General features: G+C 42.8%; 1 protein-coding gene across 19 annotated transcripts in view; it reads right to left on the bottom strand.

Annotated features, from left to right (window-relative positions):
- Positions 1–24,371, bottom strand: part of Carmil1 (capping protein regulator and myosin 1 linker 1) — a 280,386-nt gene that overhangs the window by 133,704 nt on the left and 122,311 nt on the right. For all 19 annotated transcript variants that reach the window (XM_063276423.1, XM_063276428.1, XM_063276429.1 and 16 more), the window contains 4 exons: positions 14,025–14,146; positions 2,388–2,485; positions 1,979–2,049; positions 1,714–1,787 (listed from right to left, as the gene is read on the bottom strand). In XM_063276423.1, the coding sequence (XP_063132493.1) occupies positions 1,714–1,787; positions 1,979–2,049; positions 2,388–2,485; positions 14,025–14,146 (365 nt within the window). The remainder of the gene's footprint in view (positions 1–1,713; positions 1,788–1,978; positions 2,050–2,387; positions 2,486–14,024; positions 14,147–24,371) is intronic.

Genomic DNA, 24,371 nt, shown 5'->3' with positions numbered 1-24,371 from the left:
ATGAAGAAATATAAGCTGCTCATCCTAGGATATCTAGATACCTGCATGGATCCCTTTCAATATTCTGTGTTATAAATAGGAAAGTATACACAAAATGCTTCTCCAGTCTCCCAAAGAGATAATTGTTTTTGTACAAAGTATGAATTAATGGGAGTTGTAGCAAAAATAGTTCCCTTTCAATGCATGTCAAAAAAAAAAAAAAAAAAGACATTGTTACTCAGACTAAGGAGAAGCTGACAATTACTCTAAATTTAACAGGTTCTCACCTGTCACTTCACAGCACTCACATGCCACATCTCAGTATGTATAGTGGTCAGAAGACAACCTTTGGTGTTGCCCTTTGACTATTACCTTCTTTAAACCAAGGTAAGGTGGCTTGTTTTAACTGCCAGTTTGCCACAGTCTACAATCACCTAGGAATAGAGCCTCTCTGAGGACCACCTAGGTCAGGCTGGCCCGAGAGTGTGCCCAGGAGGGATTTTCTTAATTTGGCTAATGAGCTGTAAAGACCCACTCTCAGCATAGGCACCACCAACTCAAACTTTGGGCCCAGGACTGTGTAATAGCCAAGCAAGCTCTGAGCTTTAAACAGAAGTGGACTCATTTCATTCTGGTCATCTCTGTGGCTGTGATGTGACTAGCTGTTGTGAGTTCCTTCGGAAGACCGACTGCAACCTGGAATTGTGAACTACAATAACCTTTTTCTCCTCTAAACTACTTTTTGGTCTGGATATTTTGTTACAGCAACAGAAATAAAATGAGGACACAGGGTCTCTTGTTTACTACTGGGAGTTCTAGGCTGACCCAAAATCCTACAAGGACTCTCCAGTCTCTGCCTCTCTCCCATCTCATTTTAGGATCCCTGCAGCATTTGGCTTTCGTAATGTGAATTCTGAGTATTTGAGCTCAGGTCTTTGTCCTTACATTACAAGCACCCTATCTACTCAGCTAGCTATACAGCATGCTATATGCTCCTCATTCCAATCAGGGGTGAAAAACTGAAAAAAAAAGCATCTTTCAAAAAGACTTATAATGTTTTTACTACCAGTATCACCAAGCTGATGCTGACAAACTGACCAGTATGTGCATACATAAAGGAGAAACTCCACAGGCACAAGAAAGTTGTAACAAAAAGTCATTTGTTAGAAATGAAGTATAAACTTTCACCAGAGAAACAGTATCATAAAGGAGTAACTTGTTACAACAGCAATGCATTTTACAGAGAGCTGATCAAATGGACTTTTAAGATTTATTTGTGTGTGTGTGTGTGTGTGTGTGTGTGTGTGTGTGTGTGTGTGTGTGTGCGCGCGCGCGCGCGCACGCGCGTGCAAGTTTCCCCCTGAGGTCAGAGGCATCCTACCCTCTGGAGCTAGAATTACTATAAGTTGCTCAAGATGGCTGTTGGGAATCAAATCTGAGACCTTTTCAGGAGTAGCATGTACTCTAACTGGTGAGCTCCAGCTCCAGCCCCTTAAAGGAGCTGTTATAAGCTATGTTCAGAGTAAAGGGCAGGATATTTTTCAAACATGGACTTTAGCCTTGGGTGCACAGAGGCACCTCAACGAGTTATCTGTGGCAATGGGAAATGTTACGAGTTTGCTTATTGCCTTGTAGAAGGATTCTCAGAAGGTTACTTTTGTCCCTAAGTGACATACATCGAAGAGTGACAGCCCTGAGAACAGGAAAGGGGAAAAGGAGAAAGATGGGGTTTACCTGTGCTCGAGATGACTGAAGTCTTGTAAATTTAATTCCCTGGTATCTTGTGTCAGATAAATTGTATCCACATCCTATTTAAAGCAAAAGTCAGTTAGAAAATTAAGCTGTGTACAAACAGAGAAGCCAGACAGCCACAGAGACCTGGATGCGGACACAGGCAGGTTTTTGAGTAACAATTGAAATGGATAAAATAAACAAGATGAGCGGTAGGGGAGGGGGAAGGGAAGGGGATGCTAGTACATTGGTGGGCAGATTTACTTACCCACTGCACTTCTTCCCTGTACGAAAATCCCAGCCAGTCGCATACACAGGCATACATCTGAGAAAACCCACCTGAAGCATGAAGCAGAAATGTTGGTATCGACAGGTTTGCAGCAAAACAATTGTTATACCACAATTTTACAGCTTCAATCTGGCAGCAGTTGGCAATTAGATTATCTTTCCCATCTAGAGAAGCAGCAAGGATTCTCCCCAGCTCCTTTGGGCATATGCAGCAGGCTGCAGAGGGGGCTTAAATATAGGACTTCTGTCCACCAATCTAAAGTCTGTGCATGCTAATTACACCTTGAACTAATTGTACTTCTACAGTAGCATACCAGGAATAGACTCAGCTTCCTGGCAGGGGGATGGGCATCCAATCCCTTACATTTTAGTTAAAAATGCATGCTCACCACAGGGGCCTGGCTCAGCCAAGGTCTGGCTGTCCCACAGGGCCTGGAGACTGGCCAGGCGCTCAGATGGCTCCATGGAGACTTTCTTCATGATTCTCCTGAAAGGTTAATGCCAACGACACATTTCAAAGTTCATGTTTTGGGAACAGTATATAGACTTTATTTTCCACTATGCCTCTTTCGTTTGCTTTAAATAAAGATGGGTCACTCCAATTATGGCCAACACTATACTTTGACTTGCTTCCTCTTGAAGATTCGGGCATTAAAAATTATGTTCCATGTTCTCTGATGCAAACATTTTGTAAGGATACTTTAAAAATAGTGCTCTAGGGTTAGGGGCAACGGGTATGGCTCAGTTGTTAAGTGTTTGCCTAGCATACAAATCTCTGGGTTTTGTCCCCAGTGACACATAAGCCAGAAGTAGCTGAACACACCTGTAATACCAAACTTGGAAAGTAGAATGAAAAGAATACCAGAATAATCTGTATCTACGCTGTGAATCTGAACACACCGTGAGACACTGTCTCAAAGAGTAAAAAGTACTGTATTTAATGAGTTAGTAATTGAACTTCTACCAAATACATGTGCCCAGCTTTTAAGAATTAAAGTACAAATCTCCCAAGTCCTTCCACACTGCCCCGTGCAAGTGTTCATCAGGAGATGGATCTTCTCTTGTGGTAGCAGATCCTTTGGCTCTGTGCTACTGGACCTGGGGTGATCCAAGGTCCCACTCCTTCCATTTCTTCCTCCTTGAAACATAATAAACCTCCTGCCTGTTCACACAGTGCGTTAAAACGTGGCCCAGTGCTGTTGACGTGAACTCCACAGCTAACAGTTCACACTGCTCTGGCCAGAGTTCAGTTCCTGGCAGCCATACTGAATACCTCACAACACCTGTACCTCCAACTCCGGAAGATCCACCACTGTCTCTTCAGGCACAGCATACATGTGTGCAGACACACAGACACAAAATTAAAAACAATAACAAAAAAAATGAAACCTGCCTCCCCAAACTGTCATTATTCATACTTAAGAAGTGATAAAACAAGGAGACTCATATCTCATAGGGATTCTGTGAGAAAGAAATGAACACATTACTTAGAACAACAACAAGAACATGGGAGATTCTCTAAAATGTTAACTGATCTTGTTAGCATGGTCACATCCTGATTATTTAATTAGTAACTTCTGAATTGATCCAAAGATTGGTTATTGTGCTAGGACTACTTCATTCTGTGAACAAAATCCACACACCCACACACATACAAATATATGAATGATATATGATATAATATATATGATGTATGATAGATAGATAGATAGATAGATAGATAGATAGATAGATAGATAGATAGATAGAATTTTGTTTACTGTTGTAAGGTTGTTTATTTTGAGCTAGAATTTTTACTAAGTGACCCTGGCTATCCTGAAACTTAAGACATTGACCAGACTGGCCTTGGACTCGGATCTACCCACCTGTACTTCCTGTTTATCGTTGTGATGAAACACCATGCACAAAGCAACTTGGGAAGGATAGGGTTTGTTTGGCTTACATTTTCACAGTTTCCCAAGAAAACTTTTCAAGTGCTGGGATTAAAGGAATACCAGTCAGTTGTGATTTAAGTGAAAAATGCCCTGAGTTAATGAATTTGAATTTAAACACTCAGTCCCCAGCCAGCTGTGTGAGGAGGGTCATTTCCAAGGCTGGGTTTTAAGTCTGTATAACTTTGCTCCATGCACTTCCGGTTCTTTCTCCTTCTCTCCCCCCCTCTCTCCCTCCCTCCCTTCCTCCCTCTCCCCATTTCTCTCTGCATGCTGTTAGGAATTAATCTTTCAGCTTCCTGTTCCTGCTAGTGTAGCCTTGCTTCCCTGTCATTAGGAACTCTCCCTCTGAAACCACAAGTGAGAATAGACTCTTCCTTCTTTAAACTGCTTTGAGTCATGGTATCTTATCACAGCAACTAGTACATTCTCCAAGCTAGCAGTTTATCAAGAAGAGCAGACAGGCTGGCAATGGTGGTGCACACCTGTATCCAGCACTTGAGAGACTGAAGGAGGATTAATAAAAGTTGGAAGTGGAGTTGGCCCACATAGCAGGTACCAGGCTGAGCTGTGCTACACAATGCCATTGTGAAACCCTGTCTTGAGGAGAGGAGGTGGGCAGGCAATGAATGTTGGAAGACACTAATACTATAGGAAAATGTTAATGTAAGTAGAGAACAGCACTGCATCTTTTCCCCAATGGGGGAGTGCTCGCAGCATCCTCAGTGCACACCACAGCTGAGAAACATCTGGAATGTTCTGAGCAGAGTTCTAGCAGTACTGAAAAAGTTTCAGATCTTAGAGCACATTGGATGCAGAATTCTCCAGTTAGGAATGCTCAACCTGGACATATTTGCAAACTCGAAGGAAGACACAAAGACCATGGGGGAGGACAAGGACAGCAGTGAGCCTGCAGCTGGAACAAACGTGTTTCAGACAAAGGGAAGCATGTCTGTTCCATAAGAAAGCTCAGGCCCAGAAGAGTCTCTACAGTGCAGAACAGTCAGCAGAGACAGAGAGCCAGAGGAGTCCCAAGGAACTCAGCACTAAGCAGGGCGCAGGGCGTAGGCCGCAAGGAGTTCTGCCAGTCAGACTAAAGAAGTTAAGAGCTCTGGATTTTATTGTCAGGCAGTGAGGTGCCTGCCACAGGACACCACACAGAGAGGAAGACTCAGGCGGCCAAATTCTGAAATCTTAATATGGGAGGACAGGTGAAGGACACAGGGGAGGACATCACAGGAGCTGATAAGCATCTTGCTGAAAATGAAGGCCACGTTTGTTTGTTGTTTGTTTGTTAGTTTGCTTGTTTTTCAGGACAAGAAGCTGAGTAGCTAAAGACTTTCTCCTGGAACCTCCTGGGGCCCAAACATTTAAAGAGAAAAGAACAGCCTTCCAGGAGTGCATGTCAAAGGAACAGTGGAGACACAAGCAAAGCCTTCCTGCAGGGATGGGCACTGTGGACCTGGTAATTAAGGTGCAGCGAGAATAGAGAGGAGAGAATCAAGACCTGTGCAAACATGAGACCAGTGAAAACGGCAAATCCAAGGACTTGGGAGGTGGAGGCAGGAGGGGTTCAACGTTATTCTCTGCTCTGAGGTGAATTCAAGGCTGCCTTTAGTTACATGAGGGGAAAAGAAAAAGCCCAAACCCAAGCAGTTCCGAGAGAGCGACAGTAAAAGGACCAAAGGTTATGTCATCAAAAAAGGCTGACTAAATGACTAGAGCACCATGGGAACAGATGCTCCAAATGTGGGCGGTGCCACAGTCAGGGATGGGGTCCAGGTAGAGAGGTGGAACACAGGTAAAAAGGGTCTAGTGACTTAGAACTAAAACATAATTTGAGTGTGTCCCAGTGAAATCAACCCCCGTGCTGAAGGAACTGGGTTGAAGCTCTTTGGTGCTGTTTCTGAGGCTTTGTCATTAGGGCTTTTTGCATGTGCACAAATAAAGCCAGCCAATCTGCTTGGTCCCTTCTGCATAAAGCTGTCTCTATTTCTGCTATTGCTTTTTTGTTTCTTTTCTTTTTTTTCTTCCTACCATGTAACATGCTCCATGAGGACCTACATCTTCACCAGAGGTCAATCTTTAAATTTTACCCTCCAAAAAATGAGCTTAACCAACCTCTTTTCTTTGTAAAGTGCCCTGCCTAAGGTCCTTTGTTACAACAACAGAAAATGAATTATGCCAAAAAGCATTCTAAGAACACAGAGGAAAAAAAATAAAATAAGCAGACTTAGCAAAGGCTTCTACTCCAAAAGCAGCACAGAATGCTCCTACCCAGGGGAAAGGGGAGGTGAGTAGGAAAACAGAGGCAGCTGGTACAGAAGTCCCCATGAGCCGCCGCTCAACAGAAGCATCCATCTGGGCTCTTTCAAGCAGCTCCACTTTTTAACAGTTATCACCTTCCTTTTTGCTGAGATGTCAGAAGCCAAAGGAGTCTTGCAAAATACGTGCATGCATTTCCATAAGCGATAAAGAGCTAGGCTCGCAGAAGGCAGGAACTGTTGCATCTGCTCTAGCTTTGCGTGCTGTGAGAGGAAAATCCATTGACATGTTTTCTGCCTTCAGCTAAATGACAGCACAGAGCAGCCATGTGCATCCCAGCTCACACACACGCAAACAGAAGCATCAGCCAGACACAGCATTTGCTGTGAGTGAGAGCAGGTGTCCTGAGTGTCACACTCATGTCCTAGACTCCTCATTGGCTCGAGGAATGAACCAATGGTGGGTTGGATGTGTTCAATTTACATGAGACTCAAAATTGCTGTGTGTGGTAAAAACAAAACAAAAACAAAACACCCAGTGAACATAACAGTTCTTCATGCATGCCTCACAGTAAGCTGTTGGCATGGAAATATCTGAATTATTTTAATCCATGGAAAACAACTGAATTAAAACTCCAGCCCAGTGTGAATCCAAAGAAGTAACCATCTTCAACAGTTACCATTTAAGTATCTCTTATAACATTTATTTATTTGGAGAGAGAGAGAGACAGAGAGAGAAATAAGAGAAAGAGAAAGAGAAAGAGAGAGAGAGAAAGCAATAGTGCGCGTGCACATGCACACACACACACACACACACACACACACACACACACACACACAGTTACCACATTTGATGTGGAAGTTAGGGGACAATTTATGGGAACTAGTTCTATCCTTTCACCTCACATCAGCAGGCTTGGCAGCAAGTGTTTTTACCTCTGAGCCCTCCCGTCAGCCCCAGTCCATGCTTTCATGATGTCATCCCCAATATCACATGCTGTCTGCTGCCACATTGGAAAGTAAGGGAATATCAGACTGTTAAAATACATTCTTTTCGGGGAGGGGAGGTTGTTTGTGGTTTGGTTTGGTTTGGTTTGGTTTGGTTTGGTTTGGTTTGGTTTGGTTTGGTTTGGTTTTATGAGAAAGGGTTTCTTCTATGCAGCTCTGGCTGTCCTGGAACTTGTTGTATAGATCAGGCTGGCCTCCAACTCAGAGATCCACCTACCTCTGCCTCCCAAGTGCTGGGATTAAAGACCTGTGCCACCACCGCCTGGCAGCAAAACACTTTCTTTTCCATATAAATTCCTCTTAGGCCATTTTTCTTTAAAGTAACTACATTTTACCTCCAGATCTTCACCAATGTTTATCTCCATAGAGAAACTCACAGTATCATTTTGTTTAGTCACAAAGAGTACTGTTGTAATACACCAAGCTTAACAGCCAGTCCTCAAAAGTATCACACTCATGAAAGAATCACGAAGCACGCCAAAACCATATTACATAGGCACTGTGCAGCCATTACCTTGTATGTCAATAAGGAAAAAAGTTGAACAACTTTTTAAATGAGGAAATATAGAATTATATTTAGGTAAAGCCAAAAATTCAGATTTGGAAATTAAAATATTTTTTTCAAACAGATATATTGGTGACTGTTCTTTTGTGTTTTTGTTGTTTTTGTTTGGTTTGGTTTGTGTTTGTTTGGAGACAGGTCGTGCTGCTGTGTCAGGCTGGCCTTGAATTTTGAACATCTACCTCCATTTGCAGAACACTGTGACTGCCTCAAGCTTGAGGGCAGCTTGAGCTACAGTGTTCTGGGGATTTCAGAGAGAGCCTCTTATACATTAGGGACCAGGGACCAAAGAGGAACAAACCTGGTGACAGCCAAACAGCTTAAAGGTAAAGGAGACAGTCATGATCAGGCATAGCCTGGAAGTTATTCCTCTCACCATCTCGCGACACATGTATTTAATACAGCTCTCTCCTGTGCTTGATCGCATCCTGCTCAGTCACACTCTGTTTTTCTCTCATTATGCTCGCTGGAGCCATGGGCTTTAAATATCACCCATTTTCAATACTGACAAACATTGCCTAGAATCCCTCAGAGCCCTCAAGCAGTTCCTCAAAGTAAAACTCTGAGAACGTCTCCACTCGCTCACTCCTGAGTAACCTGGACAGTTGCAGTTAAGCCTATGGAGGGAGTTTCAGAGTCAGACATAACAGAGCTAGTCAGGGAGGGAACCTTCATAGAAAGAACTGACAGTGCAAGCATCTGTCATATTCTGAAATAAGCTGAACATGAGGTAGGAAAGTAACTCTTCTGGGCCAGGCTATACAGTTTCTGCATTATCAGGAATCGAGCCATCAGACAGTTCTGCAAGGCACAGATAGAGCTTGAATTATACATATACTGCTATCAGTGTGGAGGGCCGCTTGCACAGAAAAGCAAGGTCACCAGACCAGTTACAGAGATGCTTCAGTGGAGAAAGCCACATGGTCTGAACTGAAGCAAGGGAAACAAAAAGAAGACAAAGGACTCAGCCAAGACTTAGCTAGCTGACAGCATCAAGAGCTTGGTAACCCATGGCTCCCTTTTCATGAGACCACAAACAACAAAGCCACTCTTTGGGTCATAGGGACAGGTTTTACAGGGTAAGATAAACAGCTCTTTGGGGGCAGATTGAGTGTACGTAGCTTGAGGTCACCCCTATGGAGATGTCTGCCAGGCAGACTGAAGGGGAGAATGCAGGTCACGGGCAGGGGAGTGTCAGGGATTATGGAACTAATGCTATATCAACTAGCTACAAATGGGCAGCTATACAAAGTTCCATTGAAAACACTATTCTGTACAAAATGTTCTCTGGAAGGAAAAACTAACAAAACACAAACAATACAACAAAAACAACAAAAGGGCTGGAGAGATGGCTCAGCAGGTAAGAGCACTGACTGCTCTTCTAGAGGTTCTGAGTTAAATTCCCAGCAACTACTTGGTGGCTCACCACCATTTGTAATGGGACCAGATGCCCTCTTCTGGTGTGTCTGAGGACAGCTATAATGTACTCATCACAAACATAGTACATATCAAATAAATAAATCTTTAAAACAAACAAACAACAACAAGAAGAAACACATCTAAATCCCTTAAATTGGAAATATTCCCACACTTGAGTGAGGTGGAAATTTCTGGTTTCTTTGGAGACTCAGTTGTGTCATGTGATGTTTTTCTGTAAACTCTCTTATGAAAAGATGTTTCGTTAAGAACAGATAAACAGTGTTTTTCTAGAAGCAGCCTGGAAAAAGGGCACATGGTGTTTTGCCAGAGCAGATGCTTGAAAGAACACATGTTTGGAAAGGGACATGTTGGAAACCCAACAGACTGTGTGGTACTGCTGCACCTTACCACTCTTTGCTGGTCATCATTTGTCATAACTTCATAGAGAGAAATGCACCAAAGAACTCCTGGTGGTGTTCTGGCAGCCTCTTGTAGATTGGTTTTACCCCAAAGAACAATTTTTGAACAGGTCTGCATCCTCCTTTGCCCTATTAACCTTTCCATCCCACTATCTCAGGTGGGTGGTGGGCTAGAAGGGAGGTTGCAGCATGTAATTACCCTTATTAAAAATGGTTTGGAAAAATATAAGCCTACGCCTGAACTCCTAGGACATTAATAAACAGATAAATGTACTGAAGAAAATGGAGGGTCTCAACCCAGCGTATGGAAGCCTAAAGCAGATGTTGATTTTAAAGTTCAATGCCAGCCTTAACTACATAGTGAGACAAGAAAGGAAAGGTTGGGTGCGGGGGCAGAAGGCAGAAAAGAGGGGAGAGCTCAGGCTGGGAGGAGGGATGAAGAGAGGCAGAAGGAAAGGAGGGAGAGAGAGAGGGAGAGAGAGAGGGAGAGAGGGAGGGAGGGAGGGAGGGAGGGAGGGAGGGAGGGAGGGAAAGAATCATAGAAACTCTGCTCTGAAGAACTGCAAAGTTCCAGGTATCCTAAGCCCTTATTAAATATGATGCATTTGCTTATTTCTTCAGGGCTCGCCTGCCATAAAGGGAGAACATAACGAGGAAACGTGTATAAAGAACGTGGTTAAAACAAACACCCAGACAGAGAGACATTTGGGGAAAGGAAAGGAGCCTCTCTCAGGCTAAGAAGCAAAAATACCACAATTAACAACTGCTTAAGGCCTTTCTCTCTTCCCAGCTGAAACCCTGAGATCTTCTGGGGATCTCAACAGAACCCTATGTGTAACCCTAAAGGTGCCTGACTGTACCCTATCACATTGTAATACAATCAAGGCAGTGCCAAAGCCACACTATACTCTCACTATTAAAAACAGAAGGAGGGGTGAAAGGTTTCTAAGCAACCTTTTTTTTTTTTTCATTTATTTTTATTTTATGTGTTTTGCCTGTTTTATGTGTATTTTATTGTATATGTTTTGCTGTTTTGTTTTATGTGTATTTTTATTTTAAATGTTTTGTCTGAATGTATGTGTGTCTGTGGTACCAGGACAGTGGCCATAAAAGCAAGAAGAGTGTGTTGGATCCCCTGGAACTAGATAGACTGTTTGTAAGCCACCACATAAGTTCTAAAATTGAACCTGGGTCCTCTGAAGCAGCAGTCAGTGATCTTAACCACTGACCCACCCCTCCAGCCCCTTTTGAGATATAACTGAAGAGTCACCAAAATGTGAGGTGTAGCAAATCCTAAGACCTTAATCATTACTCTCCAATGGAGCAAGTAGCCACGCTTATTATTTCCCTGAGCATCTTTTTTCTTAACAGCTGTGGCTAAAATTCACATTTAAAATGCCTTCTTGGACTGACAAAATGGGTCAGTATACTTGCTGCCAAATCTGATGACCTGAGTTTGACCCCCAGGACTCAGATGGTTGAAAAAAGAAAAGAAAGAGAAGTAACTCCCACAAGTTGCTCTCTGATCTCTGTATATATGTGTGGCACACACATGACCCTCCCATCTACCTCACATACAAACCCATAAATAAATAAGTAAATAAGGACATATTAAAAAATTAAAGCCAGACTGGGAGGTAGAACCTGTGGCAGAGTGAGTACCTAGCACCAAGGAGGCCCTGAGTTTAAACCCCAGCGCCACTACTGAAACTTCTTAATTTTAAATGCTTTTTAATAAAGCTCAGTCTCTGAGAAGCTCACATTCACACCCTTGTGTCCGTGGGTGGTGGTGGTGGTTGTTGTTTCAAGCACCTTTCTTTCACTAAAACCCCAACTTGCTTCAGAGTAGTCCTGAAATTCTTTTCTGTATCAAAGGAAGCAGTCCTTAGCTTGCTGAAGTTAAGGTCTCTAAAAGACAACTCATCAGGCTGCTGAGGGTGACAGAATAGAGCAGTCCCTCTGTTCTTTCACTCTAACAACACATCAAGAGAAAGTTCAGGCTACTGAGAAACTCATGTTTCCCCTGCACAGCCAGTCCCCTGATGTTCCTGAAGTAACAGCCAACAGGAAAAGCAGAACACACCCCACCACACACACACACACACACACACACACACACACACACACACAGAGCAAACAAACAACAACAAAAACTAGGCACAATCAGAGCAATGATTCTGTTGGATTTGACAGCCTGCAACACTAATTGGACAGTCCCAGTCGGAGCCATCCATGACAGCAGGATGCCTCTAGGTAGAGATCATGGCAGCAGCTCCTTGCACAATAGTGACTGTAACACTGGCGCAGCCACTAGACAGTTTCAGACTTCCAGGCTTGACTCTCCTCTGGCAACATTTCTTTGTACTTGCTACTCTACCACTTGTGTGAAAGAAAGGAGCCACACTTGAATGGAACTCTTGTGGTCAGTTTGGGTCTCCCTTGTTCCTTAGGGATTGGCAGTTCTTCCCTGATTGGTCCAATTTCATACCTAATTTGCATACCACAGCACTAATAAGGGCACACCTGGGTTTATGTAACAGGATTCAAGGGTTCTAAACGGTCAAACTCTTGACATAGCTCCTTGAAGAAGAAACAGAAGACTGCTTCTGCCTTCAATGACCTGCTGAAGACAGACTCCCTCCCTTGCAGCTCCAGTGCCCAAGACCTGCAAGCAGCAGGCCCAGGTAACTGGTTCCTACCTCAACCTCTGGCTTGGCTACAAGCAAAGTGACTGGTTCCTGAGTCAGTCTCAAAGATTCGACTTGCAGCTGCAAACAGGAATTTGTTTCTGCTGGGCACCTACTGTTTCTGGCTCTCTAGACCTGCTGCTCCAGCCCCATTTACCTCCAGCTTGTGGGAGCTCTATCTAACACTCCTAAGGCTTTCCTGAATGTTCTTGCTGTAAATTCTAATCTCCCACTGTTACACTGAGGTCCAGTCCTGCCTGGCAGCTGGCTTCCTATTAGAATCAATTATTAATTCTTTGTTAATAAAGCCCTCCTTGGGTCACCCCTTACTGTCTGCTCACTTCATCCTTGGACAGAAGTTGGTATGAAGGTGGCAGGAATGTTCAACCTGGCAGAATCAACTGTCTTTTAGTGTGTCTGGAAACCACTTCAGAGGAAGTTTCCCTTGCTGTTTCTCCCTACTGCTGCTGTGACTCACCCAGCCTACCCTGCAGGCCTGTGCTTCTGCTAGCATGCACATTGGGACAGCCAGCAAGTGCTTTTCTTGAAAACACCCAAGATTTGAAATATTACAGGCAGAAGGCAGGGGATAATCCCAGATTCCCTTACCCTGTCCCAGCATGAGGTCAGGCATACAAGGCAATCTGAGCAACAACCTATCCTGAGTATGCTTCTAAATGAAACCACTGGAGACAGAGGGCCAGGCTCCCCATTAACTTGTCCATGAGGGGAAGGAAAGAGAATCTGCCAGAGCCTAGCAGTTCCCCTGAGCACAGAGCAACTGAAAGTCCATAACCTCAATGCCCTCTTTATCCCCTCGCTGTGAAGATAAAAAAGATTTGTATTCCTAAAACTGGCTTATCTTCATGTTCCAAAAGGGGCAAGAATTGCCAGAGTTTCTCTCTCACTACCAGGAAAGATGTACCACAAATCACCATATTTATGAGGCTTTAGCCTCTCGGCACTCCTCATGGGCATTTCCCACAATCTGTGGAACGCATCCTCCCATCAGAAAAGCAACTTAATTAACTTGCTGATATACTCCACCCCACACCCCACCCCAACCCCCACCAAAAACCAACCACGGGGTCTGTTTGCTAAGCCAGGAGCATGGTGATTCATGTCTATAACCCTGTCACCTGGAAGTTAATGCAGAGGATGGCTGAGGGTCCTGGACCAGCCTGGGCCACTTAGTAGGATGCCCTCCAATCCCCTTCCTGTCGTCCCTGACCCAGAAAAAAGGAGTTGGAGGGAAAAAGGGAAGAAGAAAAGAGAGGTTGCAGGAAGAGGAAGATAAGGAGGCAGAGGAGGAGGGAGAGGAGGAGGCAAAGGAGGAAGAAGAGGAGGAGCTAAGGGAGGAGGAGGAAGAAAAGGAGGAGGAAGAGGAGACAAAGGAGGAGGAGGAAGAGGTGATGGTTGTGCTGATGGAGGAGGGGTGGTAGTAGCAAGTGGTGAAGGCAATAAAGAGTTGCCACTGATGGTCCAGTGATGGTGGGGGTGGTGCTGTAGTACTGGTGATTGTTGTGGTGGTGCTGGCACTGGAGGCACTGGAGGCACTGGTGGTGCTGCTGATGGTGACAATGAGTGCGGTGATGGTGGTGGTGATTGTGGTGCTGGTGGTGATGGTGGTGATCTAAGAGGTCTGAGAGAAGACTTAAAGGATAAGAACAAGAGGAAGGCATTTTCACATTGGGAATCTGATGAAGAACAAAGACTGCTGCTCCACAGGGACTCACAGTGGGGAAAGGCCCGGAAATATCCTCCGTAAGCAGGTGCCTATGTGAGCCAGCACATCACTCGCATCCTCCAGTGACGCCATCTTCATGGACACGTTACACTTCTCAGTTTCCACAACCATCTGCGAAAACAAACAGCACACTTAACACGGATCCCAACATCTTCCAACAAAGTGATGTGTGTAAGGAGCCTTTTAATGGTGGGAATATAAACTGGCACAACAACAACGTGTGTCCTCACAAACTAAAACCCTAACCACCATGTAACATAGCTGTACCACGCTTGGGAATACACCTGAAGGTGTCAACCTATCACATACTTGCTCATCCTTGTTAATTGCTGCAATATTCTCAATAGCCAGGAAATAGAACCAGCTTACATGTCTGTGGTAATTACTTTTAACTGTCAATTTGGCACAGCTTAGAAACACTAAGGAAGAGAATCCTAATTTAAAAATAGAGTGAATCAGACTGGGCTGTGAGGACATCTGTGGTGCATTGTCTTGATTGTTAACTAATGTAAAAAGAGTCAGCCTACCGTGGGTGGTATCAATCCCTAGGCAAGAATTCCTGAACAATATACAAATGGATAAGTAGACCTAAGTATAAGCAAGCAAAGATGGATTCATTTATTGACAATAAATGTGAACAGGGAACTGATAGGGATCAAAGTCCAAATTGATGGCAACAGACCTCCCTAATGACATCCATACCCAAGTCTGAACCTATCCTGAGAAACATCAGCCCAACCTTGTGCTAGCTCTGAGATCATTGGTTTGTCACTTCTTTTTTTGTTTTAAGTGTGTTTTTAAAGAGAAGAAATCTTATAAAATGCTTAAATAAAAGTTAATATTAATAGTCTTTTTTACTAGAAGCAAAGGGAAATTCATATCATTGTTTAAAAGTTAACCTGTCTACACAGAGAGAAACCTGCCAGGGAAAACACTGAAAACGGGAAGGTAACAAACTCTGCTAGGCTTCATGGCGAAGAGCGAGCTAGAGTCACTAGAAAGCTGAGATGTGTTCCTCATCTAGTACCAGAAATGAGTTTAAATCCACCTGAAAAGAGAGTGAGCCACAAAAACAGGTGACTTGCTGATGATGGGAACCTCTCTCAAGAAAGTCACTGATCACTTTCCTACAAGATGGTATTTTGTAACTCTCCAAGTAGCCATCACAGTATCAAAACACCGTAAGCATTTGCTCCCGGTTGTCACTCAAATGTACATAAAGGGAAGCAGAATCCCATGTGCAGTTCCCAGGGAGAGTAACAAGCAATGCTTGCTCACGGTATGCGTTAGATTTCCATAAAATTAGCCAAGCTGAAAATAAGAGTAATTTCAATCAATGTATGTTTTGTGAAGGAAGAAAGAAATGGAAAATATGTTTAAATAACAAGATCCAGTCATGATCCTCACTGTCAAAGCTTTTTCACAGAAACTTCGGAATGATAGCACTGGGTAACACCTAGCAAGGGAGGGAAGAGGAGCTTCAATTTTAACTCTTAACACAGTGTTCAGGAAATTGATAACAGAAGCTAATCTGCTGGCAAACACTTATAATCCTGGCATGGGAGGCTGAAGCATGAGGATCGCCATGTTTGAAGACAACCTGAGCTATGCACTAAGATTCAAGTCTGAGCTATAAAATGGGACACTGTCAAGAAAGAAATGTCAGGGTTCAGGGAAGAGAGAGGAAGGAAGGGAGGGAGGGAGGGAGGGAGGGAGGGAGGGAGGGGGGGGGAGAGAGAGAGAGAGAGAGAGAGAGAGAGAGGCTAATGAGATTGTCTGAGTTTGTTCCCTAGGACCCACATGATGGAAGGAGGAAACCAACACACAAAGGTGACTCTGACTTCCACATGTGCATGATGGCATGCATCTACCGTGCTCATACAAGGGTGCACAAAAACACAGTCATAACTAAAATATAAAATTAATAGATTTTGAAAGACTCAAGCGTGGTAGTGCACACCTATAATCTCATCACCCTGAAGGCTGACTTTTATAAGTTTAAGGTCATCTTGGGGTATACATGGAAAGATCATGAGGTAAATGGGAGAGAAGGAAGAGGATAGGACAGGGAAGCAGGAGACTGAGGAGGAAGAAATTCTCTAGGCTAATCCAAACGTGTCCTGTATCCAGTGGTCCAGGAGAGATCCTGATCCTGGAAAAAGATAGCAGGCCAACTTCCCAGGGAAGCTTTGTAGCTGGTTTCCTACCAGACACCTCTTCGTCCATGAGGAAGCTAAGTCAGAATCTTGCTGCTGAGCACTGGGCTCCTTTGCTTCACAGGTAGAAGCTCACTTCTAAAGCCAGAGCATGCAGGACGCCATTGTGCTTCTGCACTTGACACCTGCCCCCAACGCTTGGTGATTACATTTCACATCCTCACTTCTATTCACTTCAGTCTGAGTGCAAGGGATTCATAATTAGCCTATTCTAATTCCACTTGATCTTCACACATAATCATCCCTAATTTCGAGGAACTGGATAGGATGACAGGAAAGAAAAAGGGCAACAAGTGGGGGAAGAAACAGCCTTCAAAGCCAACCTGATTGAAGGAGCTTACAAAGCCCTGCTGGAGATGTCAACATCTCTGCACAATGTACAGTCTGCAGCAAAGCCCTCTCAGTGGAACCACTTATCACATCTCTGCCTTACAAAAAAAAAAAAAAAAAGCAGAGCTGTCTATCAGTGTTGGCTTTCTTCTGCTCCGGGCTGAGCAGAATGCTCAAATACTTCACAGGACAGAATTCCTACCCTCAGTCCCCATTTAAAACAGTAACTAGGAAAGTTCATAAAGTCCTAGGTTTGATCTCCTGAGGCCTAGTTAAAGTGACCAGAGATTATAAGACACCATCTCTACTGCCGATCACCAATCCCAATGTAAGCATCCTAAGGTCTGAGCTACAGCCTCTTCCTTTTTTCCTATTTTCCATTTTGATACAGGATCTTACTAAATTGTTTGGGCTGAACTCGAACTCACTCTCTATTACTGACAGGTCTTGAACTCGCCATCTCCCTGCCTCAGCATCCTGTAGCTTAGATTAATCTACTGGGCCAAGCTATAGGCAACTTTTTTTTTACGAAACCACAGTCAATGAACTTTCTAACAGAAACAAAATGAAGTTGACTTACCTGTGTCACTATGACACAGCAAACATTTTAGTTTGAAGACAACAGATGCTGACCTGCAGATAAAAATCTAAAAAATTCTATAGTATACAAGTATAAGACCATAAGTACAAAGGGTGTGGTAACATCAACAAAACTTGAAAATAACACAACACCAGCAGTTACCACTTCCTCCATTACCCCTGCAACATATTTTTATTAAAAAAAGCAACCAAACTTCAGAGGGGCAGACACGCCTAGGAAGCCAGAAGAGACTACACTCTGCCCACATTTCAGACTCCAGAGGAAAACACCTAACACCATCTGGGAACCTGATGTACAGGGGCTCCGGGAAAAGGCAGAGCAGGCCCTCCTGGTTGCCTCCCTCACAGAGAGCTCAAAAGCAGCCCCCCGACGAGCAACTTGAGCTTCGGGAGCAAAGGTAAGACCAACTTTTCTGCTCCAAGCAACGTGCCTGGTGGACTCAGGACACACAGAGGCAAAATTCCTCTGGGACTAGACACTTCCGGTTTTTAGCTGGAGCAAGAATCTCACTGATCCTGGCCCACAGCTCCCTACTCCCAAACCCCTTGGGAGAGAAAGCTCACCCACCAGACTGGTGGGCACTGCTGAGACTGCATAGCCGGAGAGACCATCAATACTGCCCAGCCCTACCCACATCCCTGGCCCAAGAGGAAACTGTATCCATCTGAGACCCCGGTGCACGGGGGCTCCAGGAAAAGGCTGCAAAGGCCCTCCTGGTTCCTCAAAGAGAGCTCAAAATAAGCCCCTTCACAAGCAAACTGAGCCACGGGACACAGGTGATACCAACTTTTCGGCTCCAAGCGAACTGCCTGGTGGAATCAGAACACAGTCCCAGAGGAACAGCTGAAGACCAGTAGGAAGGAAAGATTACACGCCCGAAAGCACAACACTCTGCTCCAACAACTGGCTGAAAGAAAACAGGAAAACAGGTCTATAGCACTCCTGACACACAGGCCTATAGAAACGTCTAACCACTGTCAGAAAAAGCAGAACAAGGTAACACCACAGACAACCTGATGGCCAGAGGCAAGCGCAGGAACCCAAGCAAAAGAAACCAAGACAGCATGGCATCATCAGAGCCCAATTCTCCCACCAAAGCAAACACTGAATATACAAACACACCAGAAAAGCAAAATCTAGATTTAAAATCACATTTGATCATGATGCTGGAGGACTTCAAGAAAGACAGAAAGAACTCCCTTAGAGAAACGCAGGAAAAAAAAAATAAACAAGTAGAAGCCTATAGAGAGGAATCACAAAAATCCCTGAAAGAACTCCAGGAAAAGACAATCAAACAGGTGAAGGAATTAAAAATGGAAATAGAAGAAATAAAGAAAGCACAAAGGAAAACAACCCTGGATATAGAAAACATAAGGAAGAGACAAGGAGCCACAGATACAAGCACCACCAACAGAATACAAGAGATAGAAGAGAGAATCTCAGGAGCAGAAGATACCATAGAAATCATCGACTCAACTGTCAAAGATAATGTAAAATAGAAAGAGCTACTGGTCCAAAACATACAGGAAATCCAGAACACAATGAGAAGATCAAACCTAAGGACAATAGGTATAGAAGAGAGTGAAGACTCCCTGCACAAAGGACCAGTAAATATCTTCAACAAAATCATAGAAGAAAACGTACCTACCTAAAGAAAGAGGTGCCCATAAACATACAAGAAGCCTACAGAACTCCAAATAGATTGGACCAGAAAAGAAATTCCTCCCGTCACATAATAATCAAAACACCAAATGCACAAAGAAAGAATATTAAAAGCAGTAAGGGAAAAAGGTCAAGTAACATATAAAAGCAGACCTATTCAGAATCACACCAGACTTCTCAGCAGAGACTATGAAGCCAGAAGATACTGGACAGATGTCATACAGACCCTAAGAGAACACAAATGTCAGGCCAGGTTAATCCAGCAAAACTCTCAATTAACATAGATGGAGAAAACAAGATATTCCATGACAAAACCAAATTTACACAATATCTTTCTACAAATCCAGCACTACAAAGGATAATAAATGGTAAAGCCCAACATAAGGAGGCAAGCTACACCCTAGAAAAAGCAAGAAACTAATCATCTTGGGAACAAAACAAAGAGAGGAAAAGCACACAAACATAATCTCACATCCAAATATGAATATAACATGAAGCAATAATCACTATCCCTTAATATCTCTCAACATCAATGGTCTCAACTCCCCAATAAAAAGACATAGATTAACAAACTGGATACGCAATGAGGACCCTGCATTCTGCTGCCTACAGGAAACACACCTCAGAGACAAAGACAGACACTACCTCAGAGTGAAAGGCTGAAAAACAATTCCCACGCGAATGGTCTGAAGAAGCAAGCTGGAGTAGCCATTCTAAGATCAAATAAAATTGATTTTGAACTAAAAGTCATCAAAAAAGATAAGGAAGGACACTTCATATTCATCAAAGGAAAAATCCACCAAGGTGAACTCTCAATCGTGAATATCTATGCCCCAAATGCAAGGGCACCTACATACGTAAAAGAAACCTTACTAAAGCTCAAAACACACATTGCACCTCACACAATAATAATAGGAGATTTCAACACCCCACTCTCATCAATGGACAGATCATGGAAACAGAAATGAAACAGAGACATAAACAAACTTAGAGAAGTCATGAACCAAATGGATTTAAAAGATATTTATGGAACATTCTATCCTTAACAAGAGAATATAACTTCTTCTCACAACCTCATGGTACTTTCTCCAAAATTGACCATATAATCGGTCACAAAACAGGCCTCAACAAATACAGAAAGACAGAAATAATCCCATGTGTCCTATCAGACCACCATGGGCTAAAGCTGGTCTTCAATAACAATAAAGGAAGAAAGCCCACATATACACGGAAGTTGAACAATGCTCTACTCAATGATAACCTGGTCAAGAAAGAAATAAATAAAGAAATTAAAGACGTCTTAGAATTTAATGAAAATGAAGGTACAACATACCCAAACTTATGGGAAACAATGAAAGCTGTGCTAAGAGGAAAACTCATAGCTCTGAGTGCCTGCAGAAAGAAAGAGGAGAGAGCATATATCAGCAGCTTGACAGCACACCTAAAAGCTCTAGAACAAAAAGAAGCAAATACACCCAGGAGGAGTAGAATGCAAGAAATAATCAAACTCAGAGCTGAAATCAACCAAGTAGAAACAAAAAGGACCATACAAAGAATCAACAGAACCAAAAGTTGGTTCTTTGAGAAAATCAACAAGATAGATAAATCCTTAGCCAGACTAACAAGAGGACACAAGACTGTGTCCAAATTAACAAAATCAGAAATGAAAAGGGAGACATAACTAAAGAATCAGAGGAAATTCAAAAAATCATCAGATCTTACTATAAAAGCCTCTATTCCACAAAACGTGAAAATCTGGAGGAAATGCACAATTTCCTAGACAGATACCGGGTACCAAAGTTAAATCAGGAACAGATAAACCATTTAAACAACCCCATAACTCCTAACGAAATAGAAGCAGTCATTAAAGGTCTCCCAACTAAAAAGAGCCCAGGTCCAGACGGGTTCAGTGCAGAATTCCATCAGACCTCCATAGAAGACTTCATAACAATACTATCCAAACTATTCCACAAAATTGAAACAGATGGAGTGCTGCCGAATTCCTACTATGAAGCCACAATTATTCTTATACCTAAACCACACAAAGACCCAACAAAGAAAGAGAACTTCAGACCAATTTCCCTTATGAATATCGACGCAAAAATACTCAATAAAATTCTGGCAAACCGAATCCAAGAGTATATCAAAACAATCATCCACCATGATCAAGTAGGCTTCATCCCAGGCATGCAGGGATGGTTTAATATATGGAAAACCATCAACGTAGTCCATTATATAAACAAACTGAAAGAACAAAACCACATCATCATTTCATTAGATACTGAGAAAACATTTGACAAAATTCAACACCCCTTCATGATAAAAGTCCTGGAAATAGGGATTCAAGGCCCATACCTAGTAAACAGGCCCAACATAGTAAAAGCCATATACAGCAAACAAGTCGCTAACATTAAACTAAATGGAGAGAAACTTGAAGCAATCCCACTAAAATCAGGGACTAGACAAGGCTGCCCACTCTCTCCCTACTTATTCAATATAGTTCTTGAAGTTCTAGCCAGAGCAATCAGACAACAAAAGGAGATCAAAAAGATACAGATTGGAAAAGAAGAAGTCAAAATATCACTATTTGCAGATGATATGATAGTATATTTAAGTGATCCCAAAAGTTCCACGAGAGAAATACTAAACCTGATAAACACCTTCAGCAAAGTGGCTAGGTATAAAATTAACTCAAATAAATTAGTAGCCTTCCTCTACTCAAAAGAGAAGCAAGCTCAGAACAAAATAAGGGAAACGAAACCCTTCATAATAGTCACAAATAATATAAAATACCTCGGTGTGACTTTAACCAAGCAAATAAAAGATCTGTATGATAGGAACTTCAAGACTCTAAAGAATGAAATTGAAGAAGATCTCAGAAGATGGAAAGATCTCCCATGCTCATGGATTGGCAGGATTAATATAGTAAAAATGGCCATTTTACCAAAAGCGATCTACACATTCAATGCAATCCCCATCAAAATACCAATCCAATTCGTCAGAGAGTTAGACAGAACAATTTTCAAATTCATCTGGAATAACAAAAAACCCAGGATAGGCAAAACTATCATCAACAATAAAAGGACTTCTGGGGGAATCACTATCCCTGTACTCAAGCAGTATTACAGAGCAATAGTGATAAAAACTGCACGGTATTGGTACAGAGACAGACACGTAGACCAGTGGAATAGAATTGAAGAGCCAGAAATGAACCCACACACCTATGGGCACTTGATTTTTGACAATGGAGCCAAAACCTTCCAATGGATAAAAAATAGCATTTTCAGCAAATGGTGCTCTTTCAACTGAAGGTCAGTATGTATAAGAATGCATATCGACGCAAGGCCCTGGGTTCGGTCCCCAGCTCCGAAAAAAAAAGAACCAAAAAAAAAAAAAAAAAAAAAAAGAATGCATATCGATCCATGCTTATCACCCTATACAAAGCTTAAGCTGAAGTGGATCAAGGACCTCCACGACAAACCAGATACACTCAAACTAATAGAAGAAAAAGTGGGGAAGCATCTCGAACATATGGGCACTGGAGAAAATTTCCTGAACAAAACACCAATGGCTTATACTCTAAGATCAAGAATCGACAAATGGGATCTCATAAAACTGCAAAGCTTCTGTAAGGCAAAGGACACTACCAATAGGACACTATGGCAACCAACAGATTGGGAAAAGATCTTTACCAATCCTACAACTGATAGAGGGCTTATATCCAACATATACAAAGAACTCAAGAAGTAAGACTTCAGGGAGACAACCCTATTAAAAAATGGGGTTCAGAGCTAAACAAAGAATTCACAGCTGAGGAATGCTGAATGGCTGAGAAGCACCTAAAGAAATGTTCAACATCTTTAGTCATAAGGGAAATGCAAATCAAAACAACCCTGAGATTTCACCTCACACCAGTGAGAATGACTAAGATCCAAAACTCAGGAGACAGCAAATGCTGGCAAGGATGTGGAGAAAGAGGAACACTTCTCCATTGTTGGTGGGATTGCAGACTGGTACAACCATTCTGGATATAAGTCTGGAGGTTCCTCAGAAAATTAGACATTGAACTACCTGAGAACCCAGCTATACCTCTCTTGGGCATATACCCAAAAGATGCCCCAACATATAACAAAGACATGTGCTCCACTATGTTCGTAGCAGCCCTATTTATAATAGCCAGAAGCTGGAAAGAACTCAGATGCCCTTCAACAGAGGAATGGATACAGAAAATGTGATACATCTACACAATGGAATATTACTCAGCTATCAAAAACAATGACTTTATGAAATTCATAGGCAAATGGATGGAACTGGAAAATATCCTGAGTGAGGTAACCCAATCACAGGAAAACACACATGGTGTGCACTCATTGATAAGTGGCTATTAGCCCAAATGCCTGAATTACCCTAAATGCACAGAATACATGAAACTCAAGAAGGATGACCAAAATGTGAATGCTTCACTCCTTCTTTAAAAGGGGAACAAGAATACCCTTGGCAGAGAATAGGGAGGCAAAGTTTAGAACAGAGACAGAAGGAACACCCATTCAGAGCCCACCCCACATGTGGCCCATACATATACAGCCACCAAACTAGATAAGATGGATGAAGGAAAGAAGTGCAGGCTGACAGGAACCGGATGTAGATATCTCCTGAGAGACACAGCCAGAATACAGCAAATACATAGGCAAATGCCAGCAGCAAACCACTGAACTGAGAACGGGACCCCCGTTGAAGGAATCAGAGAAAAGACTGGAACAACTTGAAGGGGCTCGAGACCCCATATGAACAACAATGCCAAGCAACCAGAGCTTCCTGGGACTAAGCCACTACCCAAAGACTATATATACATGGACTGTCCCTGGGCTCCAACCTCATAGGTAGCAATGAATAGCCTAGTAAGAGTACCAGTGGAAGGGGAAGCCCTTGGTCCTGCCAAGACTGAACACCTAGTGAATGTGATTGTTGGGGGGAGGGTGGTAATGGGGGGAGGATGGGGAGGGGAAGCCCCTATAGAAGGGGAGTGGGCGGGGTTAGGGACATGTTGGCCGGGAAACCGGGAGAGGGAATAACAATCGAAAAGTAAATAAGAATTATTCAAGTTAATAAAGATAAAAAAAAAAACCTTGAAAATAAGATTTCTATACCCCAGATTTCCACAAAGAAAAGGGAAAGAGCAATAATTAAGGCAAATTTTACTAATCTGGTAACATATTAAATGGTAAAAACAGCAATGACAGAAGTTTAATATCCCCAGAATGTTAGTAAAATTCATAATCAAGGATAGGTAGTAGGGAATGGAGAAATGAAGTAACAGTTAAAGGCACCTGCCCTGCAGCTCTTCTACAGAATCCAGATTCAGTTTCCAGCACCTAATTAAAGCACTGCCATAAACTCCACCTTGAGAGGATCTAATGCCCTCCTCCAACCTCCAGGAGGCATCTGCATATGCGAGCATTCATATTCATTCTCTCTCTGTCCCTCCTTCCCTCTCTAATAAAAATAAAATCTTTACTTAAAAAGCAAA

Source organism: Rattus norvegicus, chromosome 17, assembly GCF_036323735.1.
Source record: "Rattus norvegicus strain BN/NHsdMcwi chromosome 17, GRCr8, whole genome shotgun sequence".
NCBI classification, from domain to species: domain Eukaryota; kingdom Metazoa; phylum Chordata; class Mammalia; order Rodentia; family Muridae; genus Rattus; species Rattus norvegicus.
This window is presented reverse-complemented; position numbering and strand designations above follow the sequence as displayed.